Source organism: Leptodactylus fuscus, chromosome 8 (genome assembly GCF_031893055.1).
Source record: "Leptodactylus fuscus isolate aLepFus1 chromosome 8, aLepFus1.hap2, whole genome shotgun sequence".
In the NCBI taxonomy this organism is placed as follows: Eukaryota; Metazoa; Chordata; class Amphibia; order Anura; family Leptodactylidae; genus Leptodactylus; species Leptodactylus fuscus.
Genome location: NC_134272.1, coordinates 78293211 through 78317420, shown reverse-complemented (window position 1 = coordinate 78317420; position 24210 = coordinate 78293211). Strand labels below are relative to the sequence as shown.

The 24210-nt window shown below is 42.7% G+C and overlaps 1 protein-coding gene across 3 annotated transcripts in view; it reads left to right on the top strand.

Annotated features, from left to right (window-relative positions):
- PKP4 (plakophilin 4) overlaps positions 1-24210 on the top strand; it is a 176828-nt gene that overhangs the window by 106922 nt on the left and 45696 nt on the right. For 2 of the 3 annotated variants that reach the window (XM_075284452.1, XM_075284454.1), the window contains exons 4-8: positions 6590-6624; positions 17036-17167; positions 17277-17464; positions 19770-20343; positions 23747-23938. In XM_075284452.1, the coding sequence (XP_075140553.1) occupies positions 6590-6624; positions 17036-17167; positions 17277-17464; positions 19770-20343; positions 23747-23938 (1121 nt within the window). The remainder of the gene's footprint in view (positions 1-6589; positions 6625-17035; positions 17168-17276; positions 17465-19769; positions 20344-23746; positions 23939-24210) is intronic. The other variant, XM_075284453.1, reaches the window with a different exon arrangement.

Here is a 24210-nt window from a genome sequence, read left to right as displayed (position 1 = left end):
TGTGCTCATTCTAGGATCCCAAAGGATTGACCTAAGGCCGTGGCCCCCCTGGCCTGACAGGGCACAGTGTTACTGGTCTAAGGCTTGCTCAGTAAAATTAACCCTCCATTATCTACTTATGGAACGCCTCTTCATGCGTTCATCTCCATCGTGAAATTGCCATTTAGCTCTCGCTCTGCCTGGTCTCTTCCAGTGGCTGCAGAGAATTGATGATTAGCGGGGAGATAATCGCCGGCTCCTGGAGTTTACCCACAAGCGGGGAAGCGGCCGCCCTGGCCCCTACTTTATTAATAACATTATTCACTCTATGTACAGAGCGGGTGGCGAATATGAAGGCTTAATGACTCAAGGACAAAGCACGGAAAACTGAAGCAGCTTCTCTCATCACCATCAGAATGGGATTGTGGAGATGTAAAAATAATTCACAATAAGGAGATGAAAATGTTACCTAATTTTCTACTTCATTTGTTCCGAATATGTTGGCCATAAATGACCAGATGTCTGCAACACAACCTGTAAAAACGCCCAATACAGGATAAGTGGTCAGTTAGAGTCTTAAAAAAAAATAAAAAAAATCTGCATATATATATATTATATATAATATATATATATATATATATATATATATATATATATTATATATATATATGTATATATATATATACAGAAATGTGCAAAAGTTTTAGGTGTGAAAAAATGTTGCAGTGAGAATGCATTCAGAAATTGAAGAGTAATAAGTGGAAGCGCCCTCCTATGTCCACCTGTGTTTAGTGCAGGTGACAAGTCACATCTAATGTACTGATTTCCTGCGGGCTAACCTGCAGAATAGCAATAATTACAGAATTGCCCATGTAGAAGAAGATCCAAGAAGTGAGTGTGAGCCACTGAGCATGTGCGACCACCAGCACTTGACACCATTAGGGACCTGTGCACGGGAGAGGCGCTATCCTGAGAACTGCACAGATTTCATACTTACTGTATGTTAGAAAATTTTAGGATCTAATTTTTACTAATCCATAAAATGATTTCTAGAACCCTTGGACATCCCCTTTAAAACCGATCCAGTGCTCCGTGTTCCGTTCTCATAACATGTCCGTATTAGCTATAAGCAGTAACAGATCCACAGGTTAAACTCTTCAGACCGAATTCTCCACGTCGCGGCTCGTTGCCTTGTCACGTCGCCAAACCCTTCATTAATATTGCATTTGTTTAATTAAAGTTTCTTTATTAGGCTCCCCTTTGGTTTTGCTTCATAATAAAAATGAGGTGGCAAAAAGGACATTGAGCGAGAAACATCTGTCGCCGCACGCATGACGACGGGTCTTGTCGAGGCAGGGGTGCTGTAAAGCAGATGGGCGATACTTGAGTCTCGCTCTGCCTGATCACAATCCATTATTTCCAGGATGTCCCGAGGGTGACACCTTAGTGATCTTGTATCAGATTTTTCCAAGTTCGCTTTGCAGATAAGACTTTCAGAAACAAATGTGTGTATGATTTTGGCACTGGGAATGGGTTGCAGAATACAACCCTTGGCCGGTGCGGAATTTAACGTGGAATTTGGACAAATGGAAAATTCAGCTCCAAATTCCTGAAGCTGCATTTATCACAGAATTGTTTCTGCCATGTGAATAGCCCCCAAGTATTGGACCAAATAGCAAAACTTTCAGCAGTCATCCAAATGCACATACCTGGTGGTGAGACTGCAGATATGAGCTGGCGGAGCGGCCGGGTCTGTGGCCGTCTTGCTTTGATGTCACTTCATCTGGAAGAAATCGCTTTCAGTTACAGCCAGGGGGGGAGGGAATCAATTTTTCTTTCTACAAGTAGATCTGAATCTCGCCCTGTGTTCTGAACCTGCAGAAAGGAAATTGGGGAACTGCTGATTCGTCTGGTTCCTTGGCTGGGCTTAGCTGTCCCTGACATGACATGAAACAGTTTTCGAGGATTACGGAGAGTCCGGACATGTTTTTACTGCTTTGTGATTTTCATACAATAAATTGACAATCTACAGCTTTGATTCCTGCTCTTCCCCAGGGTATTTCTGCATTGGAAATGTGATGATGGTGGTGGTGGTGGTGATGATGATGATGATGATGATGATGGTGGCGGCGATGGCAGGGTATTTCTGCATTGCAGATACAGTACTGGTGGGTTGCAGAACTGACTGCTTAGTACCGAAGCTTTATGTGTCTTCTCTTTGTCGTGATCGTTCTGTTTTATTCTATGGCTGAAAGAGATTTAGTGATGTAACTCTGCCCCCAGACAGGAGGAACCCAGATTATGCATTAGGGCGCTCCCTGGCTATACTATAAGGCTCACCAGAGTAATGAGTGTAGTATATATTAAAGATGGCCGCTCACTATTCCTGATATCTTTTTTAGTAAATGCAATAACCATTCATGGGCATCTTTTCTCATAACTTTGTGTTGTGCCGTTCCTCTGTTGTTCCTATTGAAAAAGAGGGTGTCCCTAAATCCTGACACTGACAGTACTGATTGAACATTGTCATATTATGGAGGCACATGTCCTCAACCAGAAACGCCCAGATGACAGTTTTTCATAAACTCGATTCCCAAAACAATGACCTACGTTAGCCAATACAAACCTGCAAGTCTTTCACTCATATTCCAACTGCCATATACACGGTCATTCCACATGTACACAGCATTACTCCCAGTGTGTATAATACTGATAACCACACCGATATCCAAACTGAGATACATGCATTAGAGAATTAGATACACAGCTCAGCACACAGTATCACACGTCGGAGGATTAGATACACAGCTCAGCACACAGTATCACACGTCGGAGGATTAGATATACAGCTCAGCCCACAGTATCACACGTCGGAGGATTAGATATACAGCTCAGCCCACAGTATCACACATCAGAGCTTTGCAATCACATCAGTGCAAATCTGGGCAATTCTTATGGGGCCACTGCACAAACAAAAAATGAATTATACCCGTGCAAAGCCGGGTCCTCCTGCTAGTAACCTATATATCACAGAGCTCAGCTTTTCTCCCTCTATCATATATCCCTATATATTGCACAGCTCAGTTTCTCTCCCTCTATCATATCCGGTAGTCATATAGGGTCGCGTTGATCACCTGACAGGTTCACTTCTCCATATTCTTCATGTAATCCTCTATTTTTCTAGTATTTCCTCTCATTTCTTTGGTATGCTCTTCCTTTACACCAGCTCAGTGGTCTCTCTTTGCATTGTTGTGCAGCTGTTCGGCTTTTCCCTGGTAATTTGCCTTCGGAGGGCCGTGTTCTGCTGCCGTCTGTGGCCTTAATGTACCCGCGCTATTGTTTGCAGTTGCTCTGCTGTTTACATGCAGATAGATGAGGGATTGAGTTACATTTCATTTCTCTTAATTGGTTTGGAATGAATATTTCCCCTTTAATAAACATTTTATCGAATACAGAACATTCACATCCGCAGTTATTATTTATAGAACTCTGTATAGAACTCAGTACAGAAGATCAATAATACATTATTGCTAAAATAAACCGGTGCGGCGCGCCTTCCTCCTCCACCAGCGTGTGCGGCACTGGCCGCTACCTTCTCCTTCAGCAGAGCTAAGCAATGTTGTCACTTGGATTGATGCGATAGGTAAGTGTTTATCAGTAAATGAGGTCACCTCTGTTCTGTGCCCCCTGAAAGTAACAAAACCGGAGCAGGGATACAATCAATGTTCCTATTTCCTTTAAGCTTTTCTATCTCTCAAGCTGAAATCCGCACATTAGATACCGTGGCGAATAGGGGAGGGGTAGAATAAAGCTGCAAAGTCCATGACACTGACATTGTAATTTAATGGAAGCGGCCGCAGTCGATTGTCGCTTCCTCTTGATGTTCCCGGTTCCGCAGATCACAATGGCTTACGCCACGCCAATACAGATGAGTGGAAATTGAGTTTACTTTGCACATCACAATTGGAAAAAAAAAAACGGTAGAATCTTTAAGAATTGTTGCAATATCCCCTTTAAGAATGAGATGAAAAATTGTCATGCTTCCTTTCAGATTGTTTGCTAGTATTGCTCACTTATTGCTGGAATTGTAATTGAGCGATATGAGAGAGAAACCATGGAGAAGCGTCGACGAAGACTTGAACTGAAATGACTCTGAACTTAAAGTGGTCCTCTCCTTCATCGATTCCCTGCCGCTCTGCTTACACCGTCTGTAGCGCTCCCTGCTGGCCACTACTTCCTGGCGTCTCTCGACACACAGGAAATCCCTGCTTAGCCAATCACAGGTCACATACCACATCTTTAAAGGGATCCTATCATTAAAACTCAATTATTTGTCCCTAACACGTAGGAAAAGCCTTAAGAATGGCTATTCTTCTCCCACCCTTAGATGTCTTCTCCGCGCCGCCATGCGCTATAAATCTGGGTTTTCGTCGGTATGCAAATGAGTTCTCCCGCAGCACTAGGGGCGGGCCTCAGCTCTCAAACAGCACTGGAGGCGTCCCTAATGCTGCAAGAGAACTCTGCAGCGCTGCCTTCATCTTCTTCAGGAACAGGCTCTCTTCGTATCTTCTTCCAGGGATTGACTTCAAACTTCTAGGCCTAGGGCAAAGCCGACTGCGCATGCCCATCAGCCACAAGAAAATGGCCGATTACACGGTATTGTAAGCAGCCATTCTCTTGTGGCCGGCAGGCATGCGCAGTCGGCTTTGCCCTAGGCCTGAGGCCTAGAAGTTTGAAACCAGCACCGGAAGAAGATGCGAAGAGAAACAGACCAGGCCTAGAAAAAATTCCCATAGAAGTCAATAGGATCTACTTCAGATCATTGTCTATGGCCCATGGTCCATCTCCAGAAAATAGGAAGTCACAAACAATTTTAGACTTAGTGGCGAGTTGGAGTTGCAAGATTGATATGAATTTTTTTAATATAGATAATATGGAAACTTAAAGGCAACAAAAAATTATTTGAAATGTTTAATATAAAAGTCATTTAAACAATACATTTCCTGGCGACACTTTTCCTTTAAGAACCCGTTTACCTCTTGTTCACCGTCTATACACCTACACGCTCTTTCCAGGTGACGTCTTTTGAGCTTGTGAAAGTTTCATAAAAATTATTTCCTAAGAAAATGATTCCCCATCCCCCACCCCGTAGCTCTCGTGAAGTCAAGCCTGGCGGCTACCGTGTCATTTACGGACAGAGGAACAAACCCCAATGTCAGTCGGTGAGCGCGGCGAACACCGCCATCTATTGTGTCCTGATTTAATGTGTAATCTCAGGGAGGAAGTATCTCGGTGACTGGAATTTTTATGGATGGATCAGTATCTTTCATTCCTGTGTATGAGGAGGGGGCTGGAAAATCTCTCTTCTTAGAGCTTCAGTTCTGTCGCTCAATGTTTTTAAAGTTTTAACATCATCCGCTTGTGCGTTTCGTGGATTGTGCGTGCCGACTGCAACCGCACTGCAAATGCTTGGCTTTCATCTGCTAGTATGAAGACTTGTCAGCACTTTAGAGGCGACTGCTAATGAAATCTGCTGCTACTGCATATATGTGTCTGTGCGGATGACTTCGTAGCATTGCCGAAAAGAAAGCACTGAAATATATGGAAATTGCCTAAGGGGGCGAATGCCGAATAAATCAGTGTCTGGAAGACTTTCACTACTAAAAGTGTGGCTGCCACGAGATCCTATCAGCAAACTATGGCCTGTAGTCTATAAACTGTAGATTGTTCTCCTCGAGGAGACCGGACTGGTGGAGAAAGTCTTGCAGGCAATGGTGTCTGGGAAAGGATATGCAAATTGGTTCACCGACAGATTGTAAAGAGTCTCTCTAGTGCCACCTATAGGAATCTAGCATGTCAAACAAGACTCTCGCCTGTAGATGGCTGATCCCTACTCACAGATGAGACAACCCCTAAACACCCGTCTACAGCTGTTTGTCCCTTCTTTTGAAGGAAACTCTAATTTGGTTGAAATCATCACAACTTCACATCTGTCCAGACCAGACAATCCCCTTTAAGAGGAAAGATGAGCCTCCTTGTATTTGACCGTTTTCTTTGCACTTCTGGATGTTTTTTATCTTCTAAATGTTTCACATTTTTCCCATGTTTAGCACTTTACAAGGCTATTTCAATATCTTCTCCTAAATCACCTCTTCGTATCCTTTAATAGCCCTCAATCCACTGATTCTGACGCAGTTGGAATTTTTTCTGTAGCCCCCACCGTTTCCGAGCAATCTGTGCGGGTAGTTTCAGCGCCTGATACGTTGGATTCTCTACAGTTTGTTGGGTGTTCTCAGACTACAGGCTAGGACACGCCCACCTGACAGTAGAGACCTGAAGTAGTATAGGTGCTGTAAATATCAGCATTGATTGCAAGGGAATAGTGGGGGCTAGAGAAAAAATTGTAACTGTGTCGGAATCAGTGGAATGGCAGCTTTTAATGAATTCATCAAGTATGAGGTGGTGAGATGCCCCTTTTTTAATCCCCTCCCCCCCCCCCCAATTTGTCTAGTTCCCATGTTGCTAACTACTTTCACAGTGCTCACATCACGTTAAGACTTGGTGCTCCGATTGTTCATTAAATCTTTTTTTTTCTCTCTTTCTCTTTCAGCTCTACTGAAAAGTCATTTCCTTGGAGATCAGCAGGTACGGAAAAGTTAATCCTGTAATGTCTGAAAGTTCTTTACTTCTATTTGATGATGTAGCTTAGAGGATAAAGAAAAGATGGCATGCTGCACGGTCTGGGAAGTAATTAAAGGGAATAGGTCACCAGGAAATGAGTAACCTGTGTTTTAAAATCATTTTTTTCATGTTAAATATATATTTTAAGAATTTTTGGGATCTTTTTAATTTTCCAAATTAACTGTATTTTTTTTAAAAAAAATCCTAACGATTTGCAATTTTAACTCTTGCCACTAAACCTAAAATAGTTCTTGATTTCCTGTGTCCCAGAGATGGACCATTGGCCATAGCTATAATGGTCTGGAGCAGACTCTGTTCACTTCTATGGGAGAGTTTTCTGAGCATGCTCTGTGACCTGTGTAGAGAGGGGAGTGGATAAGATGTGACATCACCTATTGTGACTACTGGATTCTGTGTCTTCCCTACATAGACATGATCGCTGTGATTGCCAGAGTGCTGTAAGTGAGGTGACTGCTGCAAAGAAATCTACAGGAAACAGGAAGTTTTAGCAGATAACATTTCCTAGTGGGCAAAACCAGAACTGCAGGGATTTTTTGTATATTAAAAACATGTTCAACTTTAAAACTTTTTTATTTATTTTTTTGGTGATACACGCAAGGAGTGTTTGAGCATGTGACGAGGCGTGTTCACTACATGCATAGACATGCTATAATGAGGGTAGTGACTAAGTAAAATTAAGCGACTTCTCGTTCTTGTGACATCAGGCTCTCACTTTCACTGGATTTCTCTCGTAATTATTTGTAACTTCCAGATTGGTAAAACGAGAAGATACTTTTCATCCTCATTTCTTTAAGAAAAAGGTTTTCTGTCCAGTTTAGTTTTAATTCCACTGATGCGTGTCCGGCTTTGTCTCATTAATATTGAATATATGATGATACAGAAGTGTGTGGGGAATATACGCCACCAGCATATCTGGCCTTGTGTATTATAACTGTCAAAAAAAATTGGTCTCCCAAGACCCCCACTGATCAACTGGTTAAATCTGCGGCGTTCAATTAAGCACTGCGACTGAATACCAAGCACTGCGCCATACGTTCTCCAGTGGCCGTGCTTGGTATTGCATCTCAGCCCCATTCTCTTGAATGGAACTGCTGCTGTACCACGTCATGACTGAATGTTATATCATTGAGAGAGGGAAGAGAATAGGCTATCACTATGTATATTCTGGAAAAAAAAAAAAAAAAAGTTGTGTTACCAGCCCCAAATTGATTTTTTTTTTAAAATGTAGATTTTGAGCCCCATATAGGGATCACAATATACATTTTTTCTCCTATCAGTATGTCTTTGTAGAATGGGAGAAAATCCATGCAATCACGGGGAGAACATAAAAACTCCTTGCAGATGTTGTTCCTGGCGGGATTCGAACTCAGGACTCAGCGCTGCAAGGCTGCAGTGCTAACCACTGAGGGCACCGTGTTGCCCCCTCTAAATTGATTTTTCATACTGATGCCTATCCACAGGAAAGGTCATCCGTATATGATTTGTGAGGTCTGACACCTGTACCCCACACAGATCAGCCAGAAGCTGCAAGTGGCAGTGCAGCACCTTCCCTATTCAAGTAATAGGAGCTGCAAAGCAGTCATGTCCACTGTATAGCGCAGGGATAGGCAACCTTCAGCACTCCAGCTGTTGTAAAACTACAACTCCCAGCATGCATACTTGCTCTGCTGTTCTTGGAACTCCCATGGAAGTGACTCGAGCATGTTGGGAGTTGTAGTTTCACAGCAGCTGGAGTGCCGAAGGTTGCTGACCCCCGGTATAGCGGGTGTTCTGGAAAACTGCAGTGCCGCTATACTAGTTGCATAGGAATGGTATTGCGTGCCCCGTCCACTAGCAGCTTCAAGGACTTGCTACAATAGTTGATCTGTGTGGGGGCCGGATATTGGACCTCACAATCACATACTGAATCCCTAACTTGGGGATAGGCCAGCAGTATGAAAAATGAAAACACCTTTAAGGGATCTTTCCTTGGATCCATACTCTATATATACAGCAGCTTACGTGATCATAAAGGCAATTACAAATTCTCTTATCCTATCCATATGTGTATGTTTATGTGTCCTTGTGTAGACTCAATAAATAGGGCTGAAATATGTAATAAGTGACCATATTGATGGTATTAACAGAAAAATTATTCAATACTAATATCATGCAAATACAATATAATGTATTTTATGTATTCTAAACAAGGTTTACTTGAAAACTCATCCCTAGTATAATACTTGTCCTATTACTGGTATTTATAGCCTATATAGGAGGTGAGACAGCTGGGGCCAGGTGTTTTCTGAAAGGAACTTTTTGTTCTGTTTTCATGTGGTTATTAATCTGTGAAAAATCCTGGAAGAAATGCTGAACTTTAGGATTTTGGAATTTAAAGGATTTTTGTTCCCATTAATATATTCATATATACATTTATAGACAAGTGAAAAAGAGCTTTGCAAATATAATATAAATAAATAAAAATTTGCATTGTTTTAAAGAGTTTTTCTAGCCATCTTAGTGGCCAGTCCTGATCTATTGTTGGATATGACGATGAACGCAGGGACTTTCAGTGGTCTGGGACTTGTCAGAAACCATGACTGGCTTATCCCGAGGGATAAGAAGAGAAGATAACTCGACCACAATAAGGACATCATGGCTGGTTATCAGGAGGACACTACATGTATGAGAAGATAACCTGACCACAAAAAGGACAACATGGCTGGTTATCAGGAGGACACTACATGTATGAGAAGATAACCAGCCATGATGTCCTTATTGTGGTCAGGTAATCTTACAAATACCGAACCATACAAAATTCCTTCATTCACCGGTTGGGTTAGGTTCTCTCCTTTGGAGACTTCTACCGTAGACCATTGCTCCTATACCTGGTACTGTAAGTATTTGTCACAGAGTCCAATCCATGTTGGCGAACTAGAAGCTTCCACTTAATAAGGACAAGTCTTTTATCTTACAAATTAATTCACTTCTCAGATAAAAACAAAAAAATAAAATCCTAGAAAATGTAATTACCGTTGGCGCAGTGAAATGTCAGTGTAACATTTACGATGTTCCTTCCTTTGTGATCCTGAAAATTTTAATTGTTAGATTTTGTTATTAAAGATTAAATAAGATGATCTTACTTACAATGTAAAAGGACCTTGTCGGGGATGTTGACCCCCAAATTGGCCCCATGTTATGCATGATTTGTTTTACTAGTGACATAAGGGTACGCGCTCATGTGTAGATGTAGTAATTCGTCTTCCTACCACACCGCAAGAAAAGGGCGAAAGTTGTTCTGTTTTCCTTGTAGTCAGATCTCCTGAGTTGTCTGTTTTAGTAAGGTCTGGCATTACCCATTTTCTTGTATTTTTCTATGTTTATTGGCTTTCCATTTGTAGAGGGTTACATACATAATACAAGGGCCTAACTTGGTGACCAGTGGTACAGTAGACCCTGACCACAGGAGCTTCCAATCTAAAAGGGAAGGGGGATAGAAGATATTTGAGGGTTGAAAATGGTTATTGAAGGTCGTAGGTCTTCCTGAAGGGTTCTCTTGAAGGTTGTTATTGTAGTGACGGTCTTCTGGATCATGGTGGTGACTTCCAGAGTATAGAGGATGCATGGAATAAGTCTTAGAGGCGATTGTGTGACGAGCGGATAAGAGCAGAGCAAAGATGGAGGGTTTGTGAGGATAAGAATCTGGAGATTAGGCCAAGAGGTGTGCGGAGGGGACAAATTGTGGACGGCCCTGTATGTCAGAGTCTATAGAGACAATCTTAAAGCGATGGCTAGTCAATGAGGTCATTGGAAAAGGAGAGAGGTTGACGAAAAATGAGAGAAGAGGTGGATTAAGTAAGCAGTGGACTGGAGGGGAGTGAGAGCATTTACTGGGACGACACACAGAAGGGTGTTGTCATAGTCTAAGCGGGAGATGATAGAGACGTGGACTAATATTTTTGTAGTCTCAGAGCTAAGGAGAAAGAAGATTCTATAAAGGTGTCTGAACTGGAGGCAGCAGAAGGTGTTGAGTAAGTTTCTATCTAACCCCAAGTGCTTTCTTCAATCACTACTGCTCAGCACTTCTCTATAATGTCCTATAGGGTGCTGTTACTTGTTAGGGACGGATTGTCCTGTTTTCTCCATGTGCAGACTATAGGACACCTCATAGCAGCTAGTTTCCAACACTAGCTCAGGAATAACTGAGAATAATGGAAATAACTGGTAAGAAATGCAGAATACAAGTCATGTAATGGTCCGAAATAGAGTTACTGCTTATGTGCATGCGCGGCAGCCTATCCTGCAAAGTCAACCAAAAAGTTTTGGTATGTTTCAAGCTACTGTGACGATGAGACAATGGTGCCTAAAGGTTGCCCTAGAATCTGTCATCCGCTGCCCTTCTACCACAGCTTTATTCTAGATGCAGGAAAGCTGACGTGGATCAGTGCTTTGTAGTCTTGTGATTTAGCCGGTGCCATGAAGCAGGCCGGTCACGTCGGATGCCGCCACTTTATATAGTGTTTGATTGATGTGTCAGCTTGATCTCTCCGTGCGCTGTCGCTGAGACGGTGTCTGCCGCTGAGTCACGCCGCGTTCGTTTTAACTCTGTAACAAAACTCTAAATATTTATTTTCTTTAGATTTTTTACACTTAAAATTTTTTCACACCAGGATTGTTTTTTGTTTTATCTTTCCATATAAAGGCTATATCGAGGCCATTTATAAAAATGACAGCTTTTAGCTTAACGCTTCTTTTCATCTACATGTTTTGGGATGACGATCGCTACGTTTAAGTAGAGTTTTAGCTTTTTAGACAGACTTATGATAGTTCCAGGTGCATTGAAAAGTATTCTTGGTAGGTATTGATCTGGGAAGTGATTTGGGTCTTCCATTCATCAAAGGATATTTTGGTGCTCTTGTTTCAAAGATGGAGGTTTCAGATATCTTAGTGTTGGGTTGCTGGCTCTTGCAGCATTTATGAGGTGCCTTATAATAGAGATTTTGTAGGAATACGTGACCAGTAGAGGAGGAAGAGATTCTCTAGACCTGGGGTAGGGAGCCTTATCTCCCCATCTGTTGCAAAACTGCAACTCCCAACATGCATACTTGCTCTGCTGTTCTTGGAACTCCCATGGAAGTGAATGGAGCATGTTGGGAGTTGTAGTTTCACAGCAGCTGGAGAGCAGAGGGTTCCCTACCTCTGCTCTAGACCATTGCCCGGGTGTTAATGTGCCTCTGATCAGTTGGCCATTGTCTCCCTCCGAATTGTGACAGCAACAGTGCTTCAAGCTGACGAGACATGCAAGGCAGAGGGACTGTGTACCAAAAGGAGCAGCCCATGGTCCACCTCCTAATAGAGGAGCATCTGTGGATCAGGTGATATACTATACTCTGAATATTGTTGTATAGACTCCTCTCCCATTTCACTATGAAAGGTAGGGACCACGTCATCATGACATAGACCAATGACAAATTATTTTTAGCAGCTCTGGTATCAGAACATATAATAATGGCATTGGTGGCCAAGGAAATGAAAAACATCTGTCAAGAAGTGATAAATTGTTGGCTCTCAGGAATCTAAGAAAATCTATAGAGGGCCAAGAGCCATTATGTATACAATGGGAGGCCCAAAATTTACCACATTGAGACCATTGATCAATGCCGTTTTAAAGGAGTTGTCCAGGACTAGAAAACTTGGCTACTTTCTTTTTGATTCCGTGTCACAACTGTCCATAAGTAGGGACTTGAAAGGTGTTTGGTGTGGAGTCCTGAACCGCTCTCAGTCTATAGACCGACATAGTACTTACGTTCCATGAATGACCTGATGACGAGAATATTTGTCCAGATCTGTATTTCTCTGACATCTGGCATTCACAATTAGTAGTGCCATGATACGATACTCTTCCCGTTACGTGTTGGTCTATTCATTCCTGTTTACAAAGTCGAGAACATGCCATCAATGGATAGAACTGGAATGCCCCTGGGATACTTGATGGATGTGAACTACGTAGGTGCCATCTCTGCAAGCCTTGCTGTGTTTTGCAGTGTGTTTCATTGATAAAAAAGATCGGCAGTTGTGTCTTTTTTTTTTAATTTATTTTTTTCCAGGTCAGCTCCGTCTTTGTTATCATAACGGCGCAGCCATTAACAGTGTTCTTTCAGCTGTCGGAACTAAAGGAGAGCATGATAGCACGTCTCTCATCTCGTCTCTTCACGCCGCGCAATTATCAGCATCCGTCAATGCGCAGGAGTTGCTTTTGAAAAAAAAAAATGCGCACCGTGAAGTGCCTTCTGATTTTTATGGCATGTCAACAAGGCTCAAACAGCCTGGAGTGCGGGATTAGTGCCATTGCGATCTCTCCATAAGGTGATTGTACAGAGTCATCACAACTGTATCAGCCGCTATAACGTATTCACCAAGCCTAAAATATTTGCATAGCTCTTGAAGGCATCCAGCGGCAGACCTAAAATTAAATCATCTGAATGGGTTCTTGGCGTCCCGTGGAACGAGCTCATTTATAGAAATGATCCTGATGAGATGCGGGCGGCTGCGATCACCTTATTTATTTGTGTCGGCATCACAGCTGCTTATTTGACATCTATGATCATTCTTGTGACATTTCGGCTCCGTGCGGTTCCTCGATTGAATGATGTCTATAGGAGATTCTTTTCACACATGTTTTGAAGTGTCGGCTGTCATACTCTTGATTAAAATGATGAAGAATTCCAATTACCCGTCCTCTATCACCGCTTACATGCAGCACATGGGGTGCTGAATTTGTAAATAGGAAATGTTGCTTCCTGCCGGGGATTGATTTAATTCTACTGATATGATACAGCTAAGGCCCTTTATGCGTATGGGGCAGCAATTGGCTGACAGCCATCATTCCATATGTTTCCAATAAAGATGGGGGGGGGGGGGAGTAAGACGAGGTAAACCCCTCTGCCCTATGAATGATCAGGCATGTCCAACATGCCCAACCCTTATGTTCCGTGACGTCTGCTTTCAGAGGAAAAATCAGGAGGCATCCAGTCATATTAGATGGTCAAGTCCATTGGTTCTCAACCTGCATTACACATACCCTAAGGGGTTTGTGTCTTGGGACTTTGGGGGCCATTACATTACTTAACAAAGCTTTATTCTAAACCCAATTTTTCACTTCTCAATTTGTCCCAGCATTATGGGACACACTGGCACTTGTTGGCCCAACATGTACCCATCCTTACTGAAGGCCTGTATAGTCCTTTGGTCGGTTTTCCTTCCATTGTTTAGACGGTTTATGATGCCTGGGGAGTTAGAAAGTTGAATCCCATGTTCATGCCAACATTTAAGGATGGGAATGAGGTCAAACTGAGTTGGAGACTCCATTTCTCAGTGATATACTATAGTTGTATACATGACTTACACACTGTGTATCATTGGTTTTTTTATTGCAAGAGGTGACACTTAAGGAAAGACTAAGGCAGCCCTCAGGGTGGTCAGGTTTTGTGTGTGCCAGTACCTGGGTAGTAAACCTCCGATTCAGGGTATACACAACCTTATGAAAGGGACAGCAATATAAATTGCCCTAAACAGCGTAATGCATTTTTTTATTCCATGTTGCAAATAACACAATTCTGATACAGAACTTGTAGTATCACAGGTAGCATTCCATAAATGTGCAGGGCCCATACCTATAAACCAGCTTTCAGCTGAAGCGTTCTAGAGCTACTAGTAGGCTTCTAATAATCCCTGCATCACTACTTGCACAAATCTGAACATGACCTCCACAGAATTAGCAGGTTCAGGGTTCTTCCTGTACATTGTGTATGTTGATGTACATACAGCTTTTTGTGTAGACTGGAGAGTGGTTGTTGTAATGTGTTGTTGGTTCGGCACTAAAACATGTCCCTATTACAAGGATCTCTTTGTATTCTGTTAGACTGGGAGGACTCTCTTAGTCTGTTTGCTTTTACGATAAGAGGCATGTAAGTGGTTTTAGCACACAAGATGGCAGACTTAGGGTCGCAGAAGGAATTATTTTGGCTCTTTAGTTAAACAACAATGTGTACTATATTGAAGATCTGGGCTGGTCGAAGAGGATGTCTGCTTTGGCATTGTGCCAACTGGAGTACTATTTTAACCTTGTACTAACCTCTTAAGGGAGTCTTTTAATACAAGAAATTAAACTTCAGATGATTTTCTCTACCTCTTCTCTTTAAAAACAAAAAAAATAAAAATCTGAATTGTTCATAGATAATTTACTCTTCAATGTTTGCTCAACTCTTATCGGTTTGTTGAACACCGTGAACAAAACCATAATTCAATTTGTAGACAAATAGTTAAACGTTTTGCAAATCTAATTAAACATTTGTAGATTTTAACAGTCTGTTGTCTTGATCAATTGCTGATGGATACAAGAACTTTCTATGACCTTGAACTTATCAAAAACCCAGCCATGATGTCCTTATTGTGGTCAAGTTATCAGGAAGGACAGTACATATATGAGAAGATAACCTGACCACAATAAGTACATCATGGCTGGTTATCAGGAGGACACTACGTGTATGAGAAGATAACCTGACCACAATAAGGACATCATGGCTGGTTATCTTCTCACACATGTAGTGTCCTCCTGATAACCAGCCATGATGTCCTTATTGTGGTCAGGTTATCTTCTCATACATGTAGTGTCCTCCTGATAACCAGCCATGATGTCCTTATTGAGGTCGGGTTATCTTCTCATACATGTAGTGTCCTCCTGATAACCAGCCATGATATCCTTATTGTGGTCAAGTTATCATGAAGGACAGTACATATATGAGAAGATAACCTGACGACAATAAGGACATCATGGCTGGTTATCAGGAGGACACTACATGTATGAGAAGATAACCTGACCACAATAAGGACATCATGGCTGGTTATCAGGAGGACACTACATGTGTGAGAAGATAACCTGACCACAATAAGGACATCATGGCTGGTTATCTTCTCACACATGTAGTGTCCTCCTGATAACCTGACCACAATAAGGACATCATGGCTGGTTATCAGGAGGACACTACATGTGTGAGAAGATAACCTGACCACAATAAGGACATCATGGCTGGTTATCAGGAGGACACTACATGTGTGAGAAGATAACCTGACCACAATAAGGACATCATGGCTGGTTATCTTCTCACACATGTAGTGTCCTCCTGATAACCAGCCATGATGTCCTTATTGTGGTCAGGTTATCTTCTCATACAGGTAGTGTCCTCCTGATAACCAGCTATGATGTCCTTATTGTGGTCATGTTATCTTCTCTAACTTGTAGTGTCCTTCCTGATAACCAAGCAATGATGTCCTTATTGTGGCCGGAGTATCAGGATGGACACTACATGTACGAGAAGATAACCTGACCACAATAAGGACATCATGGCTGGGTATCTTCTCACACATGTAGTTTCCCTCCTGATAACCAGCCATGATGTCCTTATTGTGGATGGATTATCTTCTAATACATGTATAGTCCACATAGACCTCAATCAGGACATCATGGTTATCTTTTCATACATGTAATCTCCTTCATGACAACCAGCCATGATGTCCCTATTGTGGTTTGGTTATCTTCTCATATGTTTAGTGTCCTCCTGATAACTTGACCATAATAAGGGCATCATGGCTGGACTTCTGACAAGCCCCATCCCATAGCAAGTTCTTGCATTGATTGTCGTGTCCATTGGCAGCCAATCAAGACAACAAACTATGATGTCATCACTAAGATGGTTAAAGAAAATCTATAAAATCTCTGCAAATTTTTAACTTTAAAATTTTTAATTTATATTTGCAAACATTTTTAAGTTTTGTCTGCAAATTCGTATCTGGTTTTGTTCATATGAGAGAGTCCCTTTTAATGAAAAAATTCAGGAGCAGCTTACCTGAGGACTCTTCTACGGCATGGTGAGCTCACTGTTGAAACTCCATCCAACAATGTTTACAATGTGTCAGATTGACTGGATATAAAAGGAGCTATTGTTGGACATCACATTTACAAAATTTCTGGAACATTGTAGAATTCAAGATTTCTTTATGTAGCGACAAGCTGGTTCTGAGATTACAAGGCATCCTTGCAATGAATCCCCTAGCAATGATATCCGAAAAGTTTGACTTTTTTCAATTTGGGCATTTTCATCCTAATGGTGCCCACTCTCTCGTTCATACAGGGTCCTAGCCATATATGAAGTGATGTTAAGTAAGGTATTGATCATACCCACACCATCAAAATCATTGTTTCGATTAAGTTCTTGTCATGAGACATGTACTTCTCTCGTGAAACGGTGTTTCTCTTCTCCGAGCAGATTACGACACTCTTTACATGTCACAAGTTGATGGTTATTTTTGGTTTCAGATGCATCATCCGGAGGTCCCCCTAAGCAGAGACTTTCTGACACTACGCATCCCAACCACTTCCTCATCAGATCTGACCCAGAACCTGTGACCATGTATTCCCCGGAGCAGACGTCACTTCATGAAAGTGAGGGTCTGTTCAGTTTTTTTTATTATTTCTTACCAGCGGATAAACTTTCTCACAAGTTTCTGGTTACTTTGAGGTTTACTTCGCCTCTTATATTGACTACTTTACTTTTTAGGATCTTTGGGCAACTCAAGGAGCTCGACACAGATGAACTCGTACTCGGACAGCGGTTACCAAGAAGCCGGAACTTTTCACAACCACAATGTGGGTAAACCCGAACTTCGGCAACAACACTCATTCTCAGGATCTACCAGCAACCACTTGGTGAGGTCCTCGAGAGCTGAAGGCCAAACCTTAGTCCAGGTAACTTTTTTCCCTTTTTATATTCAGCTGTTGTATTACATTGACTAGGTTTCTTTACGCCTGTGTATAACTATAGTCAGCCATGTGGAATGATTAGATATCCTTTGCCCATGCTCGGGTCTTTCTGTAATGTGGAATATCCAGCGTAGCCTTTTATTATTATTATGTTTTATATGTTGTTGCTCATTACGTTGTTGGAAAGATATGATTTATCATCGTGCTGAAATTGCTTTGGGTAAGACAGTGGAGTCTTATTATATTTTCAGCTTGTTATTGTACATGTCTGGATGGATTTCCATTCTGTAATTTCAGTCGTGTTCAGCTCAAGGAAACGGCTCATTGAGAGGTCTTTCCGATTTTACTCCTGTTTACATTGGATACATATCCTTCCTAGTCACCTGCTATGAACCCATGGTAAAGGTTGCTCATATAAACATATATGTATATATTTGTGATGGGTCCAACTTTTCTCACCCTCCGGTGATGGGTTGTTACCTCTACAGATGTCAGATCCTCGGGAACTCTAGTTTTACATAGTGAACGCTCCATTGAATGGCTGTCCATTGTAATACATAGATAAGCTGTGTTTTGGTAAAATTTTATGATCCCCAAATTAAGGACCTCACTTATTGTCTATGAAGTTTCAATTCTTAAGTACCCTATGGGGGCTAGGGAAATGTCTGGCCAAATGAGACAACAGACACAGGATTCATAGCATGAGTGTGAAATCTTCCGAAGAGCCACCATTTACTTTATAGCAATGGACTTTTTGGGTGTCGCTTCCAATCAGAATTGCAATAACTTATGTGTGCTTTAGCTATATGGTGCCACATACCCTGTCCAAACAAAGACTATGTTCAGAATGAGGGGTGGTGATGACGTACACAACGGGACATCTGGTGACCATTAGGCAGTGACCAGCACAAGACAGACTAAAGTGGCAAAGGCTTATCGTCTGGGATCCTCAAATATTGGTGATCATAGCTACAAGGAAGAGGGGAAGTTATATGCACAATACTTTTATCTGATCAATGAATGTATTTGTAGAAATTCCAGGGACTGAGCGTGCCAGGTTCTCCATTCTTGCTTTTGTGGAAAATCCTTTTAAGGTTTTCATTTTCATTTCAGAATTTAATATTTCTGGGAATTTAAGGGGGTTTTTGGACACCATTTCACTTTTCTAAAAAAAAAAAAAAAAAAAAAAGTCGCCTTTGCTTAATTATCCTACAAAATGTGTCCCAGATACCAAAATGCAGCTACTCCTGTCCTGCCACGGCATGTCCCCCCTCTCTACTTCAAATACCGAGGTTCCTCGCACTAAGTTAGAGGACAGTACAAGGACATGCCCCTTAGAACCTCCTCCTGTTCCCTCCCATTATAACGTTTCTTATTGACTCCTCTTAGTCTGATTGGACAGGGTGATAGTGTGCAGGGACACCCCCCCCCCAACTGGTAACACCAAATCGGTAGTGAGTCCATAAATTTCTAGGAGGAATAACACAGAGTTATAAAAGAAAACCTGGTCCGGAATTGTTCATTCATAGGGAACACAGTTATATGCTAAAATAGACTTGTTAGAGGTGTGGGATCCTCTTTAAAGGGGTTGTCTAGGGACTTGACATTAACTTACCTGACCTGTTTGTTGCAGCTTGACTTTTGAGAGTTCCAGACTGGTTACGAGCCTGGGGTTACCTGATTGGAAACAGTACCTGTCCCCAAAGTTGCCCCCCACCTTCCTTTAATTGCCTCTTTTGTGAGGTTATGAGGACGGACTATAGTAAAGTAATCACATGTGCAAACATGGAGGAGAGGGGGGGGGGCTCAGGCTGTTTCCAGTGATGTGTCCTAACGTTGGAACCAACCAAGAACCCCTATGTGCATCTGCAACAAACCACCAGACCAGGGATGTGCATATCAAGTCCCCGGACCACCCCTTTAAAAGATAAGAGTCTATTATATTTTAATTGTGGACTCTTTTTAACAGGAAATTTTTATCAAAACGTATCTCAGTAATTTTCAGGCCATATGTTAATCCAAAGAGAGCGACTTTTGCATTAACCACACTCTTTCTACTTTGCGGCTTGATACTCACATTCAGATTGACAAGTCCTGAAATGAATAGCGCTATGAAATCCTGAAACAGAGCTCTCCATCAAGACGAACGCCAACCAGTAAATTAGGTTGTGCCGCCTTTGTCTCATTAAGACCTGAACACAACGACCATCATCATCAGCAGCAGCTGTCATGGTCTCATGCACAATTCATCTACTGACTGAGGTTTTTTTTTTTCCCCCTTCATTTGTAGCCAGCAACTGCTATGGCTGCCAACCGGGCAGTGCGACGCGTTAGCTCCGTTCCCTCAAGATCACAGTCCCCTTCTTACGTCATTGGATCTGGAGTATCTCCCTCTAGAGGGTCTTTGAGAACTTCACTTGGTAGTGGCTACGGATCACCATCCATTACAGATTCACGACCTCTTCCAGCCTCCACCACCTACTCTTCTACAACGTTGCCTTCACAAAGAGCGGCTTCTCCGTACACAATACGCAGGTCCAACTCTCCAACGGGAGTCCGAAGGATTGGTTCTCTCACCTCCAGGCAAAACTCCAACCCCAATGGCATGACCTCAACCTACCAAACCTTAGGCACTTCGGTTCGAGTTGGTTCCCCGCTGACTTTATCTGATTCACAGAACAGAGTTGGCACTTCATCCCAAGCTCCTGTAGGATCCTCCTCCTCGCCAAAGCGAGCTGGAATGACGGCAGTTCCACAGCACATGGGAACCCTACAGAGGAACATGCATGACATTGACCAATATGGCCATCAGCCTTTTGATATTTATGAAAGAATGGTTCCACCACGACCCGACAGCCTTACAGGTGGGTAAAATCAGTCTCCATGTGTGTAGTGGTGTTGTGTCCAGATTGGTAAGGTGTATGATAGAACCACACTTATATAAAGTTGATATTTGCTGTGTTGATCTAGAAGAAGACAATATGAGTTGCCTTTTGGATAATGTACATCTTCTCTCTTAGAGGGTGTCTCCATTGTCGCTGGTACTCTCGCCTCCTAACCAAAATTCAGATCTGATTGTAAGTGATGTAGTTGACACATCACACGGTATAATTAGTGAAGCAGTCATACATCAGTGGATGACCCGGATGGCAGAGAGGCCATGGTGCTAAAACCACTTGGACCTCTTTATCTTCAATAGCTCACCATAGTCCAGGATGTTGCTGTTTGGGTGAATGCAGACCTTCTTACCTATTGGGCCCCTAGAATTGACTAAAGCAGGGGTAGGGAACCTTGGCTCTCCAGCTGTTGCAAAATTAAAATTCCCAGCAGGCATACTTGCTCTGCTGTTCTTGGAACTTCCATGGAAGTGAATGGCGCATGTTGGGAGTTGTAGTTTCACAGCAGCTGGAGAGCCGAAAGGTTCCCTACCCCAGGACTAAAGCGACAGCGCTCATGGTTGATCCACTACTCATGCAGTCACGTTTGAACATGTTCTCATGACACAGTGTTCACACTTCCACCAATGTAACAGATCTGGTGATAGGGGATTTCCTTAAAGGGGTTCTTCAGTATTTAAAAATCTTGTCTGATTTCGGGCTTCTTCACCCATCCATAGCTTGTGTCTGGTTCATTTATGGTGAATGGGGCTGAATTGCAATACCGCACACAACCCGTGAACAGTTGTAGCGCCATTTTTGAAAGACCTGCCATGTTTTTTTTCAAATTATGGGCAATCCCTTTAAGATTTTAGTGCATTTTGGGCAAACACTTCCTAGACCCATGCCTCAGCCTGTAATAACCCATCTCGTCCCCCTGAATTCTTGCTGCTTGGTATTAGATATTTCTGAAATGTTAACTTTTCCTGATGTTTTTGTCTTGCCCAGTCTTTTTGCAGTGTCCACCGCTCATTATAGTAATTATGGCAGATGATGACAAGTGTGCACTGTCGGAGGATGCGAACAGATGCGCACGGACAATTTGCTTTCGTTTTCGCCATTTCTAGCTGACTAATGACTTTCTCCGCGGCGAGGCGTCTTCGTGATTAGGAGTCTGAGCGCTCCTGTAACATGTCATTCTGCATTCAGCAAGGCCTCCTCCTCTTATATGCCTGGGGCAAAAATGTACAGTATTTCCAAATCATAGCTCACCGTTCAGATGAAACAATTATCTAGAAATTCAGATCAGAAAAATTCCTGCCAGGTGGGAACGGCAATTATCAATAACAAATTGCCCAATCTCCATTTGCTGTTTTTCCACGTAATTGCTTTTAGATGAATTGTATTCTCAGCTGAGGAGATGATTTGGTGGATTTGCCGTAGTCAGGAGTAGGTGTTAAACTGCAGAAACTGTACCGTACCGCCGCAACGCAGATCCACCGAGGACAGGCGACACATTCGTAATTGTAACGCCATGTTTAGAGAGGAATAAGAGCTTATAATTACGTCTTGTCACGGCGTATTCACCGCCGTCTTGTCTCGTGGATCTTAAGAAGCTGTGATTTTACACAGTGCTGAGTTAGTGGGATGACTTAGGAGACCCGTGACACACGCGTGTGAGAATTGCTGACTGTTTTTGTTTCCACTTGACTTCTGATTCATCTTACGAGACCTTCAGGTTTCATATTCCTTAAAGACGATGTTCTATAATTAAGGATAACATACTTTGCTTTGTCGGTGAGCTAGCCATGTTTTTCACGTGTTATGTTCTTATGGCCCCATACACATTGTGTATTATCACGGGTCCAAACTCAGAAAAGGTCCTTTACAGGGCTCACTGAAGAAGACCAATGGGTCTTTGGAGGTGCAGGTGGCACAGTAATATCCTCCATACGCCGTCCATGCTGCTTTTTCTGCATCTACCCAGCTGCCAGTGCTATCCCATCACCTGGTCTGTACATGTTAGCCTGTGTTCACATTGCACTTGTAGAGTAGGTTTAACATATATCATTGGCATTCTCTTCTCAACTGTAAACCATGGGAAGAATATGCAAATCTGTCTTCCATGATGTAATTAGGAAGACAGTGCCTCAGTCATGCAGCCCAATAGAGGGCGCTCCCTTTAACATTATGCCCGACCTTCCCAGAGGCCTTTGATGCAATGCAATGATGTGGGATTTTACCAAGTACAGTCTTATGGAAGACAGATTTGCATATTCTTCCCATGTTCCTTTGCATAGTGGAGCACAAAATGAAGACTCCACACACCTAAATGGTAGTCTCTCCCTAAGGAGTGACGATATCCCCTTAACCCCAACTGTAAACCAAGCATTGATCCCTACTTCATGCACCTCTACACCCTACATCAGCCATAGGCATTGTAGGATATTTGGGGTATATGATCCTGCACATTCACCAGCGGCAAATACCCCCAATGTAAACCAATAGAAAAAACAAGGGCATGTGAAGGTTATGTGAACTATAACTCTCAGCAGGTTGTCCTGCTGATATTAATAGGTGGTAGTGCAGCAAAGAGGAACTTAGGGGTCCATATGGTTCTGATCTTTACTATTGAGTGTAAGGCCAAAGCTGCAGAGACTTTCGACGCAACTCTTGTCACGAGACCAAAGATTTGAATGGAGTCGCCCTGTAACCCCAAAGGTGCTGTGACCACTAGTCACAAAAGATTGAGCACTGTTGGATTTCATTCCTTCTTAGGGTAAGTGCAAACTGCCTCAGGTTCCAATCCAAAAGCCGGGTCACCGCGACTGAAGGCCGGTGCACTATACCGGCATCCAGCCACGCACTCCGCTCTGGATTAGGCACAATTGAATGGGCCTAGTCCGGAGGGTGGAGTGAATGAACACCTCGCTTCTTTTTTCCCGGGAGCCGGAAGAAACGGCTCCTGGAAAAAGCTCCTGAGCGGCTCCCATTGATTTCAATGGGAACCGTCTTTTTGGTCAGGATTTTGAGGCGATTACGGCCTCAACCCTGACCAAAAAAACCCCGTGTGAACTTACCCTTAAGTTCTCTGTTATCCTCCTGGAAATAACAACTGGGTGTGCAGGGACTCACCCCTAACTGGTAACAACCTACTATTAATTTATTCATAAATTTCTAGGAGGAATAACAGAGGAACAGCACAACACATACTTGTAAGATAAGCTGCTCTACAGTTTTATGGAAACTCAAATCCTATACAAAACATCCGTGTCTGTTGAACGGTCATGTCCTCATTTTATAATGTGCGTTGTCAGACCATGGAGGGATTTTCGCCGGTCCTGCTTCTTTAGGAGTGATTTCTAATTTCTGTCTCTTTCCTCACTTTAAGGTTTAAGAAGTTCTTATGCAAGCCAGCATAGCCAACTAGGCCAGGATCTGCGCTCTGCCGTGTCCCCCGACCTGCAGATTACCCCCATATACGAGGGCAGAACGTACTACAGTCCTGTGTATCGCAACGCTAACCATGGAACCATTGAGCTGCGGCAGGGTTCACAGACCGCGGTCTACCGGACAGGCTCAGGTGGGTCTGCGGAGCGCTGTTTTATTTTCTTACTGGTTTTTAACCCTCAGATATAAAGATGTGGTTTATAGGTACCTGGTTGGATTTTTAGTTATTGGGATGTTGCCTAATAAGCCTGATCTCTGACCAATGTGCTAGGCATGTAAAGTGAACGCAAGGGCTTCGATCAACTACGACCTGTAAATTATAGAGAGAGGCTTAAAGGTGGTAACATGCTGAATGGTGGGGGACCGACTGCCGAGATGCCCACCAACCACTGAATATGGCAGCAG